At 35.5% G+C, this 21,256-nt stretch overlaps 1 protein-coding gene across 1 annotated transcript; it reads right to left on the bottom strand.

Annotated features, from left to right (window-relative positions):
- Positions 1-2,938: 2,938 nt before the first annotated feature.
- LOC132524335 (uncharacterized) lies at positions 2,939-17,694 on the bottom strand. The gene is given in 10 exon segments (XM_060156179.1): positions 2,939-2,989; positions 2,991-3,035; positions 3,601-3,740; positions 4,960-5,010; positions 5,013-5,043; positions 6,897-7,088; positions 7,090-7,144; positions 7,372-7,511; positions 7,513-7,569; positions 17,524-17,694. Coding segments are annotated over 10 exon segments (933 nt in total).
- Between the last annotated feature and the right edge of the window lie 3,562 nt (positions 17,695-21,256).

Raw genomic sequence — 21,256 nt, 5'->3', positions numbered from 1 at the left:
TAAACGTACGGTTTTGAAAACATTATTTAGAGAGTCAAAAAGAATATTAAGTATCTAAGCCTTCAAATAAAGAAGATAGAAAAGGATTAACAGAATAAACAGACAACAGCAAAAAATTAAACAAGGGAATAATAAAGATAATGTCATTAAATGAAATGGAAAACAGAAATATGATTTACAAAACTGAAAGCTGTTTTTTTAAAGATCAGTTAGTCAGACATACATTTGAAAAAATTGACCATCAGTAAAAGACTGTGAATGCAAACAACATACAGAATGAAGGGAAATAACTAAAGATATAAAAGACATATTGAAACGTATCAAATTATGTTGTGAATAATACTTTAACAGTACATCAGAAAACCACATTAAATGGACAATGTAAAAACGTAGTGACAAAATTAGTAAAAGGTGAAAAAACAACTTAAATAGACTAATAGCCACTAAATATATCGTATTACTAATGGTAAGTTTTCTCTTAGAAAGCCCTAGACAATGAAAAGTTTATAGGTAATTCCTACTACATATTCAGGGAACAGTGCTAATCCCTAGTTTCTACAAATTGAACCAAAAAATAGGAAAAGGGGAAAAATGCCAAGCTATTGTTATGAGTCCACATTAATTTTCCTTGGCCACATTTTCTCAAGAAGACGTCTTTTAAAAATCAGTAAGAAAAGAGGTTTTTGTGGGGGGCAGAGAGGAATAGATTGGGAGATTAGGATTGAGATATACACACTACTATATATAAAATAGATAACTAATAAGGACCTACTGTATAACACAAGGAACTCTACTCAATACTCTGTAATGACCTATATGGGAAACGAATCTAAAAAAGAGTGGATATATGTATATGTATAACTGATTCACTTTGTTGTACAACTGAAACTAACACAACATTGTTATGTTATGCATTGCCACTGTTGGGAGTATATCCGGAGAAAACTATACTTGGAAAACTCACATGCACCCCAATGTTCATTGCAGCACTACTGACAATAGCCAAGAATGGGATTCAAACAAAAGCCCATCAAAAGAAAAATGGATAAAGACGCTGTGGTACCTATACACAAGGGCATATTAGCCATCAAAAAAGAAGGAAATAATACCATGTGCAGCAACATAGATGAATCTACGGATGACCATACTAAGAGAAGTAAGTCAGAGAGAGAAAGACAAATATCATAGGGTATTACTTATAGGTGGAATCTTAAAACTGATACAAATGAACTCATTTACCAACCAGAAACAGACTCATGGAATTAGAAAACCAATTTAGGGTTGCCAAAGGGGAAACATCGGGGAGCAGGGTTAATCAGCAGTTCCGGATTCACATATACACACTAATAACACACACCATCCAAAAGGATGTACTGTATAGCACAGAGAAGTCTACTCAACAGCCTGTAATAACCTATAGGGGCAAGGAACGCGAAAAAGAGTAGACATACATCTATGTATACCAGAATCAAGCTGCTGCACACCTAAAACCAACACACCATTGTAAGTCAACTATGCTCCAATATGAAATGAACATTAATTTAAAAATAAACCAGATGCCTACAATACTCCCCGTTGGCCCCAGTGCAATGGTAAATATGAATATACTGAATGGTGAATGTAATGAAATACTACTCAGCCATAAAAAAGAAGAAAATTTTCCCATTTACAACAACATGGATGGTCTTGGTGGATATTATGCTAAGTGAAATATGTCAGATAGGGGCTTCCTTGGTGGCACAGTGGTTAAGAATTGCCTGCCAGTGCAGGGGACATGGGTTCCATCCCTGGTCAGGGAACAAAGATCCCACATCCTGCAGGGCAACTAAGCCTTTGCGCCACAACTACTGAGCCTGCGCTCTAGAGCCCACGACTGACAACTACGGAAGCCTGCGCACCTAGAGCCCGTGCTCCGCAACATAGAAGCCACCGCAATGAGAAGCCCACGTACCACAACGAAGAGTAGCCTGCACTTACCACGACTAGAGAAAGCCTGCGTGCAGCAATGAAGACCCAATGCAGCCAAACGTAAATAAATTAAAAAAAAAAGAAATATGTCAGAGGAAGACAATTACTGTATGATATGACTTATATGTGGAATCTAAAAAATAAAACAAACTAGTGAATATAACAAAAAAGAAACAGACTCACAGATAAAGAGAACCAACTAGTGGTTACCAGTGGATGAGGGATGGGGGAGGGACATCATAGGGGTAGGGGATTAAGAGGTACAAACTACTATGTACAAAATAAATAAGCTATTGTACAAGGTTATATTGTACAACACAGGGAATATAGCCACTATTTTATAATAACTATAAATGAACTATAACCTTTAAAAATTGTGTCACTATGTTGTACACCCAAAACATATAATAGTGTACATCAACTATAACTTAATTTAGAAAAAAGAAAACAAAAAGCTATGCTATAGGTATGCTCTGGGTGGTGTTCGTGCCTGGATGGACAAGGGTATTCAAACAAGATGGGTGAGTAGGGAAGGCCAGAAGAAGGCTGTTGGGAGGATGACTCCCAGGAAATGGTCAAAGGCATGTGAGGAGTTAGTGAGTTGGTATGCCCAGGCTTCTCAGATGACAGGACATAGCGTTACTGAGGCAAGGAATACAAGTGTTGTTAACACTTGTGTGTGGAAATAGAATGTTTCCTGTTGTCTTGAAAGGAGGCAAAAGAATGTGGAATGGTGACATGGTCACTGGTAGTTTTCCAGAATTCAGCTGAAATCTAAGAAAAATAATAATTATCTGATCAAGGGACTGGATTCTTTCAGACTCCACTTAAAATGGTTTAAGCACCACGCAAATACTTCATTTATAATTCCTAGGATAGTAGAGCTCCCATAGGATAAAGTACACAGTAGTAAAGATAGTCATTTGAGTAGTAATTCTCAAGAGTTAATCTAAGTATTCAACAACAAATCTTAAAATTTTTGCTCACTGTTCTTGCATGTCTTAGTAAACTTTTCTTCCACAACGATCCATAAATGCACTGTATGCATCTGACCACCTTCTGTGTCTCTTAAGGAAGATGGTACAAAGGAAGTTAGCAAAAGCAAACGTGTATCAACTTTAATTTTCGTTTATCTTTTTAAAATCGCTATTTAATAATCTTTGCTTTAAAAGTTTGCTTTGCATGCCAAATGCACATCTTGTTCTGCTTGGACATACAGGGCTGTTCAAAGCAGCCTTATTTGTCCAGGGGAGAATTTGAACTATGAAGTATGTGTTTCAGCAACTTTTTCTGAGTGTATGACAGAGTCTTCTTGTCAGTCCTTCTTACTTGAGTGCAATTCACTCAAAATGGGCTGCTCCAAATAAAGTGGGAGTAAACCTGGGTAAGATTCCTCACAATCTTCAGCCCTCAATCCACCACGCCAACTATCTTTGTAATAATAAAAAAAAATCCAAAATTCTAGATAATCCACTATTTGCATTTTAAGAAAAATCAGAAATCTGCATGCTTTACTTTTAAAGATAGAAGTATCTTTCACTCCAATAAATGAAAAACTCCTTCATTAAAGCAATCATTAACGACAGTGCAGGAGACAAACCACAACAGCCGTAGAGAAAGAGGCAAACTCACCGCGTGTGACACAGATTTAATAGGCCACAGGGCTTTTGGTAAAATTAGCGTTGAATCCCAGGTGCATTCATGAGGCTTGTAGGTGATAAATCTTTCTGTAGTGTTCTGCTGACCTTCCTTCAGCAAAGGGCATCCACTTACTAGAGACAGGAAGACAAATGAGAAACTTAGCAATTACATTAGTCTTTGTTCATGATGTCTCTCAGAATATGGTCTCATTTTTGGAGATAAGGACCCAGGTGTAGTAAATTGCTGGGCAATCTATAAATGCGAATCTAAATAAAAATTTGCTTATCCTTCCCACCCTTTCTGCTGGAATTAATTTTGTCCTTCTTCCAGCTTCAATTCAAATCCTACCTTAGTTTATTTCCTTGGAAACCTCTTTTTAAAACTTTTTCACATTAGTGCTTTGTGACTGGAATGGCATATTTTGTATTCTATCTTATATTTGACTTAGACATTTCTTAACATCAAAGGCTTGGTCTTATTGGTCTACAAAATATTCTTGGTATTTTCTCCATAGTCACTCATATATCAGGAAACTTGAGGTGTACCAATTTAATTACACACCTAGAGAAGACCTTTTAAATTTAATCCATGCCAAAATGTATACATTGTTTGCAAATACATTATCTTAATTTTCCAATTATAAAATTATTTGCTACTCATTTTGAAAAGAAGAAAACAAAATTCAACCATTATCCCACTATCCAAAATCAGCCACTGTTAACACCTTATTGTTTTGTTTATAACTGATATGCAATTATAATATGTAAACACAGTATGTATTATTCACCCCTATCCAAATAAAAAATGCTGCATTATACAAATTAAGTCTGCATAAACACTATACAAATGGCACCATAATAATAATAATGGTATGTATATTTACCATGTGTTAGACGACACATGCTTTACATACATTAACTAAGTGCTTTACATATGTATAACAGATTTAATGGTCACAGTAATTCTATGATGAAGATTCAACTATTATCATTCCCATTTACAGATGAGGAAACCAAGATATAGACAGTTTACGTAATTTAGGGCAATGAAGCCAAGATTCAAAGCTATGCAACTTGCTTCTGAAATATATATATTAACTCATTGGTTCTCTACACAGAACACATTGAGTTACAAACTCAATCTTTAGTAATATATTAAAAGTTGTGGATAAGAAAGCATATGGATTGTTGCCATTAATTAACTGGGCATTTAAAAAATTTACTGTATCATTAAAGGTGATAAGTAAAAAAATACTTTTTAAATTATTTGCCTTTTTATGTATTACTATCAAGATATAATGCAGAAAATTTATTTTTTTGCCATATTCATAACCTTATTATAATAACTTACCTGTACTTAAGTGTTGTGACTTAAACTTTAATCCTTTTGGTTCCTTTTCTAAGTTGTCACAAAACTTGGTAAACTATGTTGGTACTAGATGTGTAAAGAGAAGATTGTGTTACTACTAATAAATATTGTTTCATATTGCTAACATTCAATTTGGAATTTGGTTTTTCCAAATATTAAATATTTCACCAGTAAAATGCAATTTTGAGGATTTTGTTATAGCATTTAAAACTTGCCTATAAACATTTGATAGAATAATCTAACATTCAAGACAGTGTATAACCAATTAATTTATGGTGGAGTGAGGACTTCGATTATCCTTTTGTGAATAATTCAGAAATGATATTTTAAACAGGATGAAATTAAAAGAATCTATTCAGAATTTGGTAAAGTAATCTTAAATGCAAATAGAGTTACATGCTTTATTTCTAGAGCTGAATTTATTTCAGGCAATAGGAAAAATATTGAACAAAGCTAAAATAATTTGCTGAGACTGGAATAGAATAAATATTGACTGTTTTTAGTAAACTATAAAACAAAGGTTTTTTTAACATGGTTAAAATGAACTAATATAAACTGAAAAGTCCCAGCTTGGTATTGACATATACACACTACTATATATAAAATAGACAACTAATAAGAACCTACTGTGTAGCATAGGGGACTCTACTGAATATTCTCTAATGAGCTATATGAGAAAATAATCTAAAAAAGAGTGGATATACGTATACGTATAACTGATTCACTTTGTTGTACACCTGAAACTAATACAACATTGTAAATCAACTATACTCCAATAAAAATTTTTCCAAAGTCCCCCATTCCTTGAACTTTTACTTACCCAAGTCATATAATTCTAACTTTAACTAGTGAAATATTTAAATAAACCAATGGCATTTGATATTTAATTGACCTCCCCTCATCTCCAAATGGTAACATATTTCATTTACTACATATAAAAATGTTTAGATGTCCTGGACAAGTAGAGAAGGTTATGGATCAAGGCATCTTGAATTTCCCAACTTTTATCCGAATAGTTCCCAAGAGTTTACTTTTACTGAATATCTCAATATTTCAAACTCTATTGTAAGAAATTTGTATATAATTGTCTCCTTCATTACTTAAAATAACCATATAAAACATATAGTATTGTTATCCTAAAGTATAAATAAGGAAAGAGGCTTAATAACTTGTACAAAATTATTAGAAAATAAGAGAACTGGGATACACTGATCCCAGAGGCCATGCTTTTAACTGCTTCCCTATATTTTCCCAATGGAATAAATATTTTCCTTTTTCTATAATTTTTTTTGGTATTATCATTCCTATTGCTTCACTCTTTACCTAACAAGAATCATATTTATAAGTTAAATTATACACCTAAGTATAGGAAATATTCATATACTAGTGGAATTATTTTTTGACTTCATTTGCATCTCCTTAAATATATATTCACCACCATCACTTTAAATTAGAAATTCTTGCTCATATATTATTTAAATTATTAATCATTAGACTCATTTAAATAATACAATATCCCCTCTTTGTCAATTTTCATTCACTCATCCATTTGTTCCATGATTTGATTTCATTACTACTAGACTGTAAACTCCTGGAAACTGAGGTCTGTTCTCCAATTACACCTCAGTCCAAACTCTTCTTGAGCCCTAGAAAAGCCATCCCTAGCTGGTCATTCCAACTGGCAGATAAAACCCCATCAGAAACGTTAACCAGAGTCTTACCTCTCCTTTCTCATTCATTTATTGCTGAATTTGAGTTGTATTGTTCCATGAGAAATAAAGATGCAACTTTATACACACTATATTCACATATACCTTTTTTGCTCATGTAATAGTTGTTACAATTAAGAAATGAATAAAAATAATATATTTCCCCCTTATCTCTTTTAAGTTATTTAGAATCAGATGTTCTTTTTGTACCTGTGGAAAGTTATGTGGTTTTGGATTGAGGTATACACCATTTGGATATTTTCCACTTTCCACAAATATTAACTTCACTTTATGTGAATCCAGATGAGGAAATGTAGTTATAAATTTAGGAGACATGGCCCTGTTGGGATGATTCCTTATGCTGGGAAAGTGAAGCATTGTTCCTGGAAAAAATACCTTTTTTTCTCCTTTCTTCTTCCTTAATGGTCCTTGATGGCTTTTCTGGAAGTCTCAAAGATGTATACAGTTGGGCTTCCCTGGTGGCGCAGTGGTTGAGAGTCCACCTGCCGATGCAGGGGACACAGGTTCGTGCCCCGGTCCGGGAAGATCCCACATGCCACGGAGCGGCTAGGCCCGTGAGCCATGGCCGCTGAGCCTGCGTATCCAGGGCCTGTGCTCCGCAACGGGAGAGGCCACAACCATGAGAGGCCCGGGTACTGCAAAAAAAAAAAAAAAAAAAAAAGATGTATACAGTTTATAACTAAAATCAGGAGGCTTTATTTCCCATATGTTGACTTTTATTTCAGATTGTGGTGCTTTCTGGACATTTTTTTTCTATTTGGAGTTGAGATCTTGTGTGGGACCCTGCTGTAGACCCTTTGCAAACAATATTCCTGCCTCTCCTGCCTTTCCGGGACTCAAGGGTGTGTTCACATGTTGGAATCTGCAACAGATATGGAAATTGGTGAAGTATGCTACTGTAGAACTGTGTATTGAATATTTTCTCTCTGGGCCAAGGTGATCTCTAAAAGATTTATGAAGCAGGAAAAAAAGCTCAGAAATGACAAGGAGCGTGTGTAGAGGGGATGAAAGTAACATGGCTGCTGCGAGTATTTATTCAGCATCGTTGTCACAGTAGTCACCACACTAGAGACTAGGGATTCAAAATGATTAACTTGAAATCCATATCCTTAAGTAACTGAGAGGCTATTGGGAGAAAGGCATGAAAACAAAAACCAAACCTGTGTAACGTGACAGATACTACAGTAGTGTTATGAGAAGCAAGGAGAGTGCTCAGCTAATTCTATCAGGAAAATAGAAGTGACATCAAAAGAAAAGTTATCATTTGAACTGATCTTGAAGAATAAGTAGAAATATGCCAGGGGGTAAAGGAAGGAAACAACATTTCACCAAGGCACAGAAAGTATGTAAAATTTGTCATAAGCTATTTCTAGGACTTCCATGGCCACCTAAACCATAATAAGTGCATTGTAGCTTCTAAGATTGGGATCTATGGATAAGAATCATGGATTTGCTCTTTGTTGATCTGTGACAAGGATATGGTTGGCACACTTCTAGGATTTAATGAAGGTGTTAGTATGTTACTAGACAATGCCAATGAATTTAAAATCTCCATGGAAAGAGGAATAATAATCAATTAAAATATATTCGGCTAAGTGGAAATAAAACAATGCTGGTTCCTAGGAAATAAGGATCTGAGGTGGGGATGAATTTCCTTGTCTTGTGCTAGAATCTTGTGTTGTTTGACAATAACATCAAAATAGAAGCTTTTCAAGATTCTAAATGTTATTATGCAGTAATTCAAAGTTATGTATAAAGAGAAACTACTTTGGAGAAACACTGAAAATGTCAACTGGAAAAAATTAATAATAAATATTTTGTAATATAAAGTGATAAATTGTTTTTCAACTTCTAATATGAATATATTTTTTTAATGACTACGGCCCATTGAGAGAAAAGCAAGAAGCATGTGTGGCAGGAGCTTAGCATATGTATATGAGGAGGCAGGGGAATATAAAGATCGAAAAATCAGTTGGGGTTATATTAGCAAAGGTCTTTAATGACACACCAAGGAATTTTAATGAATTAAAGATAATACAGAATTTCTTGACCAAGATAAGAAACACAAGAGGAGGATCAGTTTATGGAAAAAGGCCATAATAATAAGTAGATTTAAACAAAATATATGTCCACTATATAACTGGAAGTACAGGCCTGTGGCTAAGTCAGCTTTTGCTGCAATAATGCTATGTAACAAACTGCCCACAAACTCAGTGACAAAATAAATTAAAAAAAAAAATTTTGCCACAGGTTGTGGGGAAGAGGCAATTAGGATTGACTGCTAACAAGTACAAGATTTCTTTTGGGGTTGAAAGACATGTTCTGGAATTAGATAGTGATGATAGTTTCACAACATTGTGAATATACTAAAAACCACTAAATTGTACATTCTAAAATGGCAAGTAGTGAAATTATGTTATATAAATTTTATCTCAATTAGAAAAAACAAATTAATCATTAAATCATGTTGGATAAATTTCAGTAAACATAAAAGACAAACTTTTTTCCTGGGAAATATAAAGAACAAGACTATAGGTGTTATCTAATTGAGTCCACTTAAATTTTGCAAAAAATAGTCAAAGGGAACATGAAAGCTTCTGCACAGCAAAAGAAGCAATCAACAGAGTGAAAAGGCAACCTATGGAATGGAAGAAAATATTTGCAAACTGTTTATCTGATAAGGGGTTAATATCCAAAATATTTAAGAACTCCTTCAACTCAATAGCAAAAAAAACAAATAACTTGACTGAAAAATGAGCTAAAGACTTCAATAGACATTTCTCCAAAGAAGATATACAAATGGCCAACAGGTGTATGGAAAGATGCTCAACATCACTAACCATCACGAAAATGCAAATCAAAACCACAATGAGACATCATCTCACACCTGTCAGAATAGCTATAATCAAAAAAATTAAAGACATTAAGTGTTGGTGAGGATGTAGAAAAACTGGAACACTTGTACACTATTGGTGACAATGTAAAATGATGCAGCCAGTAAGGAAGACAGTGTGGTGGCTCCTCAAAAGTTTAAAAATAGAACTGCCATATGATCCAATAATCACACTTCTGGGTATTTGTCCAAAAAATTGAAATCAGAATCTCAAAGAGATATCTGCACTCTCATGTTAATTGCAGCATTATTCACAACAGTTAAGATACAGAAGCAATCTAAATATTTATTGCTGGATGAATGGTGTTGGAGGAGGTCATCGTGAGGAAGTGACCACCAGTTGACCCGTGAGCTGGACCTAGGCAATCAGACGTCCCTTACCCGCTACCCTGTCCTTAGAATGTGTGCATCACTTGCCTTTCCTGCTCTAGAAGCTGCCCAAGGACACAGCCTTGAAATAGTACTATGGTGCCGAGACTATCTGGACTGTATATGTGACTTTATCCAGTGAAGTCCTCTCTATAAACTTTTTAAATTGGGGGGGTGGGGAGCATAGAGATCTACTCATCTTGGCAGCCGCCCAAGACAAGTCACGTGTGTAAGTTCCTTCGCTTCTTAAACCTGCCTACCTCCCAATCTGGAGTGCTCTGCCACTGTCTTCCATCTCTCCTTGCCCTCCACGTACAGGGGCCAGTTTCAGATTACACCTGTGCAGCTCCTGAGGAGGTTGCAAACTAACAAATGGATAAAGAAAATGTTGTATATACACAAAATGGAATAGTATCCAGCCTTAAAAATGAAGGCAATTCTTCCATATGCACCAGTATGAATGAAGTTGGAGGACATTATGCTAAGTGAAATAAAGCCAGTCATGATTCCTGCATGATTCCACCTATATGAGGAAATCTAAAAGAGTCAAACTCACAGGAACAGAGAGTAGAATGGTGGTTGCCAGGGCCTGAGGGGGAGGAGGGATGAGGAACTGCTATTCAACAGGTATAAAGTTTCAGTTATACAAGATGAATAAATTCTAGAGGTCTGCTGTACAATGGTGTACCTATATTAACACTGTGTTGTGCACTTGAAAATCTGTTAGGAGGCTAGATCTCATGATAAGTATTCTTATACACTTTTTAAAAAAGCCGAATAGAGACAAAAAAAGAGTGTACTTAATATCTGAGTGAGAAGATTAGAAATTCCCCAAGTATTCAAAAATATGTTATCCTCTGTTGCTCATTAATACATTAAAAATAAGGGAGAGTTGATGAATAGGGAGCCACTTACAATCTCTACAAAGTTACTATAAAATAATCACTAAAATAACACACCAGTTAACAAACTATGTGGAAATAGGATTACTATTTCCTAAGCAATGCAAAAAATATAAATTAAATAATAAAAATATGTTTATTTCATGTTTCTACATTATACAGTAAACAAGAGGAATGTCTGCATAGAAATTAAAAGGGTTTATAAATAAAAGATTTTTAAAAAGAAAGGGTGAGAGTTTGAAGGTTGGCTGTACCCTTCCAAGATTCATCCAGAGGGGAGAGCATGCTGGCCCATATTTGATATTTTTATTTTCATTATCATATCTATCTAAACTTAGAAGACTGATGCATGACTTTTCATAACCTGGGCCATTCAACATATAAACCATTAATTAATTCTTACTCTCATCTAACTTTCACCAAATCACCCTCAGATGATCATTTAGCTTTGCATGTACAGTAGTCTACTGGAAGACAATGAGCTAGAAAAAAAATATGAGTTAGTTTGGTTTATTTTTCTCATAAACTAATAAATCTGCATGTTCTGTTTTTCATGTTGGACTCTTCTGAACCTGGCTAATGTGACATCAGCCCTGACCTACGTACTGACCTGGAGCTGATGAAAATCAAGCCCTTGACAGTCAGTTGTTAATTTGCTCCCAGTATATGCCTTATTTTATAACCCTCTTGCCTCATTTATGACCCTTCACATTTCTGTAGAAATATATTTTTAAACTTCTGAGAAGCACTGAAGGCTCAGCCTTGACTAAAATTGTAAATATACCTGTCTCCTGCAGGGCTCTGAAATCTGGTTACATGAGCAAAGAAAGCACACGAGTAGACTGATTCATGGTCAGGGTTTTGTAATCTCCTGCCATGAAAAGACATGGAGACTGATGGTGTTGGTGAGACAATGAAGTGTCCCACCAGGACATACAGCTATGAAGAAACTGACGAGGAGGGTTATAAACTGGAAGAATAAGAATAGATCAAGACCTCAGAAGTCTAATTGATATAAAAAACAAGTATCATGGCAGTTAGAGAGCTAGACAGCCATCAGACTAAGAAGCTGTGATTGCAGAATGCAGTGCTGGTCTGGCCCTCTTTTTGACTAGGTAGCTGGGAATGAACGCACTCATCTGTCACCTTGTTGCCACTAAAGCTCCCATCTGTCTCTCTCTGTATATGCCTGGGTCTTCCTGACTACCAAAAATTGCTACTATGCGATATTTAAACTAGTGAGAAATTATCTTTAATTTTGCATGATTCTTTATTTTGTCCTTATATTATGAATTTATTGTTACATATTATTCCTTAAATAATATGTGTGTAAAATTAAGCTTCTATAGTATAATATATGAATCATGCATTAGCATATGTCATTGTAGTCCCAAGACACCCCAGCAGAAAGAAATCAACTGGAGATCTAGTTGAAAGATTGAAGCCTGTGATGGCAATATCACATTATAATCCTCACTTTACATGGAAAAAGCTAAGGCACAGAGAAATACAAAGTCATAAGATGTGTAGCTGAGAAAGTCAGAAAAAGTAAACTAGCAATATTCTCATTCAGTCAAAGATTTAGTGGTAAATGTTGATATTACAAAAGCTATATTTTGGCCAAGATGTCTCACTGGAAATAAAAGAATGGCTTAATCTGCATTCAGTAAGCACAGTTATTCTCCATCTATGAAATTACACTGGTCTCAAGGATCAGTTTAAATACCACCTCCAATAAAAGCATTCCCAGATCTATCAGGATTCATACTTCCTTCTGAATACAGCAATGGAACTTGAAGCTACATTTTGGCTTGTACCTTGTATTAAAGTTAGTTGTTTACAACATCTGCCCCCAAATTAGAATATAAAATTGAAACAAAGATTTCTATCTTTACAAACACTATGTAGGGCTCTGCATATTTTAGGTTGAGCCATGTGAAATTCCTTTTATTCAACGATTTTTCTACCTTACAAAAATGCAAACTTTAAATGGTTCAACGGTTTGAACCATTTGGCAAGCAATTGGTTGCCAAATTCTGGAAATTACAGATGCTCCTTTTTTGAAACTGTATCTAAAAGCTCAAATATCTAATTATATTTTTTTCTAAATTTGCTTACGTATCTGAGTTTAATTTTGTAAACTTAAGTATTTGGGGAGATAGACAGACAGAGAGATAGATTGATATAGATATATACGTGATACCTAAATGATGCCAACATAAGAAAAGAGCATTGTAAAATATTCTGCTATTAAGATCACAGTGAACTCCTTAGATCACGAATTCATGCACGTTTGTAGGTTTAAAAAGAAACTCAACACTTTCTTCCAGCTGCGCTTTCTCCTTCTTTACATATTTCATGATCTCCTATTTATAATATTATATATAAAGAGATTGTTTCTCTCTTAAATGAATTCATCTCATATATCTTAACATAAAACACACAGATTCCAAAGACTTAGACAAATTGACAAACTGGAATAATTCCAAATAAACACAAAAATCAGAAGCATTCATTAGAAAATCAGTAACTTCACTCACCATTTAAAACTGAGAGTTTTAATAAAAATGTTTACGGCAGTATGTCTCAGCAGATCTTTTCTGCAAAGCCAAATGAGACTAAGCAAACAGTTTATAAGGGAAACATTTAGCCTTTGCTTTACAAAAGAATTTGAAGTATATTTAAGTGTTACCCACCCGGGTTGCTAAGAAACAGAATTAATTTTCTAAAGGAGTGAAGTCAGAGTAGGAAAAAAAGAGTGAAAGCAGGACCTCTAATGTTGCCTAAAACCTAGCAACAAAGCAATAACTCCCGAGCTCTTTTTTGAAAGGTTAGAAAATCAACATACTACAAAACTCAATACTCAGTAAATGTCAAGAGGAAAAAAGAGAGAAAATAATTCCACTCCAGTGCAGTTTTCCTAAATGTCTTGACAATTTACTTTTCATATTTGTTTAGTAATCTCTTTTGTAAGTCAACGTGAGTTGACATTTAATATAAACACAATTTGAAAAGCAGTTTCAACTCTTTTATTACCTTGGGTTGAAGAAGGTTTGAGTTAATTTCCTTAATGTTCACTTTATAAGGCAAATGAAGATTACAAGTTCGTCTTCCTAACTTATGGCTTAGCCTACTGATTTCTGCAAAATAATTTATGGAGAAAGCTTTCTATTTTTATTGATCAAATTCTACACTCAATGATAATATATATATATCTTGGTGAGATTTAAAAAAATAAACTTGTCATAGAAAATTTCAAATATGTACCAAAGTAGACAGAATTGTATAATGAATCTTCATGCAACTATCACCCGGCTAAAAAATTGATCCACTTATAGCTCAAATTGCTTTAAATATACCTCCAACTTATCTCCCTCCATTCCTCATATTATTTTGATGCATCATATCAACTTATCAGTAATTATTTTAGGATGTTTCCACTAAAAGATAAAAACACTTTTATTTTAAAAGCGTATGCATAGCACCACTATGACATGTAAAAAAAAGGAACATCAATTCATTGATATTGAATAGTCAGGCAAAATTCAAGTTTCTAATTATCTCACAAAAGTCAAATATTTTTGGTTTTGCTTTTTTCTTTACAGTTTGTTTGTGATTTGGGCTAGTTATTCACTCTCATTTGGTCCAAAAAATTCCCGTGACCTGAGCATTAACTTCTCTCTTCCTCATATTTTTCTAATGAGGTGTAAAATTTCCTGAACGAAGATCTCTAAGTCTGGAGTCTTTTGACTACCTTAACTATTGTTTCGTCTGAAGTGAAAGTTCGCCACTGGGTGGCAGTGCATTACTTATAATTTTATCCCAGTTTGTAAACTGAGACTCAAAGATAAATTTGCCTGTACTGTTTTCCCCAATATTCAATTTCACTGTGTTTTTTCCTTGGGGAAATGACAGTAGAGTTGGGTTTACTCAATTTCTTACAGTTTTGATATAAAATTAATCTATCTTTATGCTGATTGTATTTCTCTTTCTCTCTCTTTGCATAGAGATGCATATGATTCTTTCTCAAAAGCATATGTTCAAAGTGCCTTTTATATTTGGTTCACTACTATTGTTTGCGATGCCAAAATACATATGATGTGGCCACAGATTTCAAGAAAATTATAAATAATTGGCTAGAAAAGACACAAGCCTATAGGAATACATCTCAAGACAGGTACTAAATGTCAAATGATCCGTCCTGACAGTTACTCTCCTGGGAAGTTAATGAGGGGTAGGTCCTTGAAGTTTAAGAACGTCTCTGAAAATTTCTTAGAGCAACTAAGATCTATTCTAATTCTTGACAACAACAAAGTTCTTAATGAAAAGGAGAGGAAGGGAAGATGATTTAGATGGGTGGACAGCATAAAAGCTACTTTAATTCTCTTTAATGCTTTCATGAATGCTTTTCAAGAAGTTTCTGTTAGGGAAATACTATTTCATGGTTAAGTGACTCAAGTTATATATAGAACCATCCAAAAATCTCCTCTTAAGTAGATACTTTGAGTGTATAATAAATTTTTACTGCACATGAATATGTGTGGGATGTGCAAGGATCTGTTGCTCAGCTTCCACAAATTTAGGAAGGTACCCCGTTGTGGAAAATAAAAACCTCCACACTCTGACTTTTATGTCTCCTGGTATTAAGGAATATGCACATTTTTTTCTTTACTTTAATATAATTTTATTATCATCTCCAATATCTGGATTTTTTTCTTTTAAAATTAACACATTAGATATTTGCCCTCTGGTCTTTGGAATTTTGGGTATCATAAAAAGTAACAAACCGTCATCTTATCTCTGCAAATTAGTATCCCTTATTTTTCTGTGCAGAGATAAGGGGAAGAAAATTAAAGCATGAGAGTGATCACCATTTAAAAGTGAAAAAGAAAATGTCCTATAGTGTTTTCCCTTCCTTTCCAGCTAATCTCTTAAGCTGAATTCCTTGGCTCCAGTTTGGGGAAACTTTTTATTATTGTCTCCTAAGGGTCAGTCACATAAGCTATCCCACACCACCTCTCACATCTTTGTTCACCTGAATTATGAGCCACACTTAATTTAAAGTAAGATTCTGGAAATTAGAAGAGAAGAGTTTTTATTTTTTATTACCCACCACTAAGAATTTAATAGCTTCTAGTTGGAAGGCATTGAATGCGCACATTTTTGAAAAAGCCACTTGAATAACGTATGTTTATACAAATGAATTACCTTAAAGTGTACTGTAGTAATAATCTTATCACGTAAATGCAGTTTGAAATACTCCATAAATTAACAAGAAAAATAGGTTTTCAATTATGTTCAGAATAAGAAAATAAGAATGAGGGAGTTTCTTGGGCAGAAGGAATAATATTAATGAATGCCATTATGTAGCTAAACAGTTTTGCTTCTGTTTTATCTCCTCCCTTATGAAAGGGAACAATTTCTACACTGAAAATAGCAAACATGAAGAGGAACAAATTGAAGCTTGAGTTAGATGAAGAGACAAGATACTATACTTATTTACATGAATTCAGGTCCATAAAACCATAGGAGTTACACTTCAGAACAATGAGAGAACTGGCACTGGGAAATGAGGTAGTACCCTGTGAAACCTTGTTGAGAGGACAGAGTTATATGAGTGGATATTGGAGATTAGACACACTTGAGTTTACCCTTGACACAAGGTGGGCCTCTTTGTGAGTGCCACCTAACATGCCACACAGTGTGGGTTAAGGAATGGATTTTACTGGGGTAAAAGTTTTACAACCAAAGATCAGAAAAAAGGGGACTTGAGTTCTCAGATCTCTTAATATCCTCTAGGTGGGGAATGAGGAGTGGGGCACACAGTTGAACACACGGTAGGTGAACATTCTGGGTGACAGGAACTCCTCCTGTTGCTCTCCTGTTTACAGTGCAAGTCTGAGAGCACCTTTATCAGTGGGGATATGGGGAGCAGAGTACACTGACTAACAAGTTAACTGCGCACCAGCCTTACTGAGTTTGGATGCCAGCTGTTCACAGGAGCGTCTGGGAAAGCCAGCTGCTCAGCGTTTGGTGACTTTGGGGACCTGTGCAAAGTTGCATTCCTATATTTTGAGGAAAAAAGCTAACAATGCAGGGGGAAGCTGAGATTAGAAGCAACCCCTCTCATCAGAAGAGGGAAGACCTCCCTATTCTAGCTGTCTCATTGTCCAGGCAGATCAAGGTGAGCTGCCTGGAGCATCTTAGGAGAGTCATGCTTATTGCACTACAGTACGTCAATAAATTCTACAATAGGTTTTCTAGCAGACAATTGGTGAGTACTCTAGGGAAGAGGGGCTTTCTTTCCACTATTAGAAATGGAGATCAATTCACCGTAGATCTATCTACAAAGCAGGGCTGTGTATGAATAAAATAGGCCTAATCACATGTGATGCTTTCACACTGTACATAAATTTGGCTGCTCTGCACTGAGCCTGAGACTGCCTGGGTCATTGTTATTGATGTTCATAGCTTGTCTGTTGATTTGTGCTGTTTTCTTTCCTTCCTCCCATGAGACTGCTCAGATTTACCGTGGTTAGAGAACTGCTCCTTCAGTTATCCAAGTTCAAGTCACACCAATTAAAACATGCCCCCTTGACAAGAGTGTGAGTGATGTTTCAAAGAAGGACTTATCCATTCCACATTTACTCACCAGGTCAAGCACTACAGTGCACAACACTGTCCCACATCTAAAACCAGCGTTATCAGTGACCTCTCCTAAGGACCTAGGCAAAATGGCAAACATTGCCTTCTCACCTCTTTCTACCACACCCTTCAGCCTCTTGGTGCCTTCCTTCACTCCCATGTCACACACTGCTGTCATTTTTCATCCTCTGGTGGTTGCGAATTCTTGTTTTACCACCTCATTTAGTCTGTTGCCTTCTATAGCATTCTAAAATACATGTTTACTCTCTTTTATGCCTAATAAAAATACTAACCCTGTTCATCATTTTTAAACTTAGTATACTTTACCTCTTTTCTCAAAGTACTGATAAAAAATTTTAGTTCTATTTGTCCAACTTCAAAACAGTAGAGAAATGGATTTAAGAATAATAAATAATCTACACGTCTTCCGCAGAGTGGCAACTGAAAATTATTCTTGACTTAATAAAATACTGACTAACTGATCTTTGCTGTGGGCCACTGTTCTAGGTGCTTTACACTTGTTAATACACTCAATCTCACAGCAACCTTTGGAAGTAAGTCCTTTTATTATCTCATTTGACAGATGAGGAAACAGAAGGAAAGAGTCTAGTGACTTGTTCAAGGTTATAGAGCTAATAAGAAATGGGGCCAGAATGAAAATCCACCCCATCTGGCCTCAGAGGCCTGGTTTTCAGCCTCTGCATACAATAACTCTAAATCAGTGGTTCACAAGGTGGGGTCCCGAGACCACTAGCATGAGTATCATTTGAGAATGTGTTAGAAATACTAATTCTCAGGCCCTACCCAAAAACCTATTGAGTCAGAAACTCTGGAGATGGGGTGCAGCAATCTGTGTTTTAACACACCCTCCAGGCGATTCTGATGTTCAAATTCAAATTTGAGAACCTCTGCTTTAGAGGTTACTGAGGGAACTGCTAGTACAGATTCTAAAACTTTTTTTATCTGCTTTTTCTTTATGTGATTTTATGACTGAAATCAGAGAAACTTTAACACACTGCAGTGCATATGTTAGAACACTTGTCAACACTGATAGAGGTATAGAAAATTTTTAGAAAACTTAGCGTACATTTAAAAAGCAAAACCAGGAATTCCCTGACGGTCCAGTGGTTAGGACATCATGCTTTCACTGCCGAGGGTGTGGGTTCAATCCCTGGTTGGGGAACTAAGATCCCGCAAGCCACACAGTGCGGCCAAAATAATAATAATAGTAAAAATAAATAAAAAGCAAAACCAGAATCTATTAATGATTTTAAGATGATTTAAAGGAAAAAATTTTTACTTCTGTGAAACTACGTACTGAAAAAACTATAGTGGACCATAATGGGGAAGTAAGACTTTTTTAAAAAGAGACATAAGCATAGACTTAGCAACTTTTAAAATTATGTATTAAAACATATTGCACAAACTAAGGGTGTCTGAAAATGCAAACTTACATTTGAAAGAATCATAGCATAGAAAACTGGGTCCATAAAGCTCCATTCTCTCCAATTCTCATAATTTTCCATAGAGTAGCATTTCCATTGTCTTTATCGTTTCTGTGAAAACATATACCCCTAGAGAAACTGGAGAACAATATTTGGCATAATAGTGAAAGAGCAGTTATTGATATAACCCGAGTTATGTACTTTAAGCATGTAATACTTTGTGCTCAGTGGATGGTGTATGGCAACCCTTGTTAAAATTTCCCAGAGTTATAACATTTAAATATTTTCTTTCATTCGCCTTTTATATATAGAATGGGCTCTTAGACAGTGTCACAAGAAGGATTCCATTAATGACTCATTCCCCTCAACCAGAAGTATATAATTTGGGTATCATTTTTCATGTGTCAGGGATCCTCTGTTCTGAGGAATCTGTGACACAGAGAAGAGCCCTAGAAAAAAACTGCGACGTTGATATGATACACCTTTATTTCCCATTGGCCTTTTTCTCATTCCACCCCTTACTGGCTCTCATACTGAGATTCATCCCATCCAAGTCAAACATGCAGAGTTTATTTTTCAGAAGGCCCCCCCTTATTGAAAATGACCTCCTCTCTTTACTCCATGGATCAGGGGTCAAGTAACTAATCCACAGTTAATCCCTGCTACAATCAGAATACCTCCTTTTGATAACAAATCAACATTTGGTGTCACTAGTAGTGTGAGTGGCACATTCATAACCCCAATCATAGAAAAACTGCATATGTCTCTGCATCCTGAGATTACTTATGTGAAACTTATTGGTAATTTCCCTATCTATCCCCTCAGTAAAATCCAGGAAGCTTGCCTTACAAAATGGAAGGAGTTCTTAATAAAATTTTGTAATTCTTATTCTTTTAGAAGTTTGGATAGATATGTGTTTATGTGGGAAGGAAGCTTTTAATTTTCAGAAGATTTACTATTTAAGCAGTGTCACACAGAAGAGGCACAAGATTTGGGGGCTTAACTAGTAAAAGTTTTCTCTGTAGTAACTTAACTCCAATGGCTAAAACTAAAACTTTTTACTAATGAATTAAACATAAATTCTGTAGTGTTGATAAGAAGAGAAAGCTGTGTCTATTGAGGGAGAAGCCAGAAGAGACAGAATAAATACAGACGTCCTCAAATTCAGTTTTAGGTTTGAATCAGCTGTGACGTGCCCAAGAACTGGAAACATGAACATTCTTACCTCTCAGTATTTACTTATTTACTGAATAAGTGTATATGTAGTCCTCTACAGTAAAAGATCTCATCCACCCATAACAAAGTCTTCCTGGATACAAAATTATCAAGAACACATTGGGAAAATAAGCCAAACTCCTATTTGCAGATTTCAAACTCCCAGTGACATGAAAAGTCTTTGTGGAATCTATGGGAATTCCTTGTCTTACCTGAGTCCTGAAAAAGTCGAGTGCTGTATTTCTGCCGTAAACCTCTTTACCTCAAGCGGTTTCGCCACACGACTAATTGGTCACAGGGCTATTTCGCCATAAAAGATAAATAACTTGCTCTTCCCTGGTGGCGCAGTGGTTGAGAATGTGCCTGCCAGTGCAGAGGACACGGGTTCGAGCCCTGGTCTGGGAAGATCCCACATGCTGCGGAGCAACTGGGCGCGTGAGCCACAATTACTGAGCCTGCGCGTCTGGAGCCTGTGCTCCGCAACAAGAGAGGCCGCGATAGTGATAGACCCGCGCACCGCGATGAAGAGTGGCCCCCGCTTGCCACAACTACAGAAAGCCCTCGCACAGAAACGAAGACCCAACATAGCCATAAATTAAAAAAACAAATAAATTAATTAAAAAAACTCTACATCATAGCGTTATTATTAAAAAAAAAAAGATGAATAACTGGTCGACAGTTACATTACCCTAGAAAAGATGACCTATCAGTCTTTGCAAATTCTTAGGTGAGCTAATCCAAGCCTGGTTCTGTTAGGGTGAGTTATAACTTGAATGTTTTGTAATGGAAAATAATATTATTTAAATGCCATTAAAATTTCTCCTAACAAAGACTTTATTTCGAAATGAATATATTTCTTAGGCTCCAATTAGTAGCATTAATATACTGTGATGCAGTGAGTCACAAACCTTGGTCCATAAAAAGTTGTATCAGAATTTCCCGGGGTGGTTTATTATCCAGAATCTTGGGCTCTATCTCCAGAGACTATATTCAGCATGTCGAGGATAAGCCTGGGAATCTACAATTATAAAATGTTTCCCAGGTGACTTTGATGCACAATTAAGTTTAGGAAAAAAAATA

This window comes from Lagenorhynchus albirostris, chromosome 8 (assembly GCF_949774975.1).
Source record: "Lagenorhynchus albirostris chromosome 8, mLagAlb1.1, whole genome shotgun sequence".
NCBI classification, from domain to species: Eukaryota; Metazoa; Chordata; class Mammalia; order Artiodactyla; family Delphinidae; genus Lagenorhynchus; species Lagenorhynchus albirostris.
Note: the sequence above shows the minus strand (reverse complement) of the source record. Positions and strands in the feature narration are given on the sequence as shown.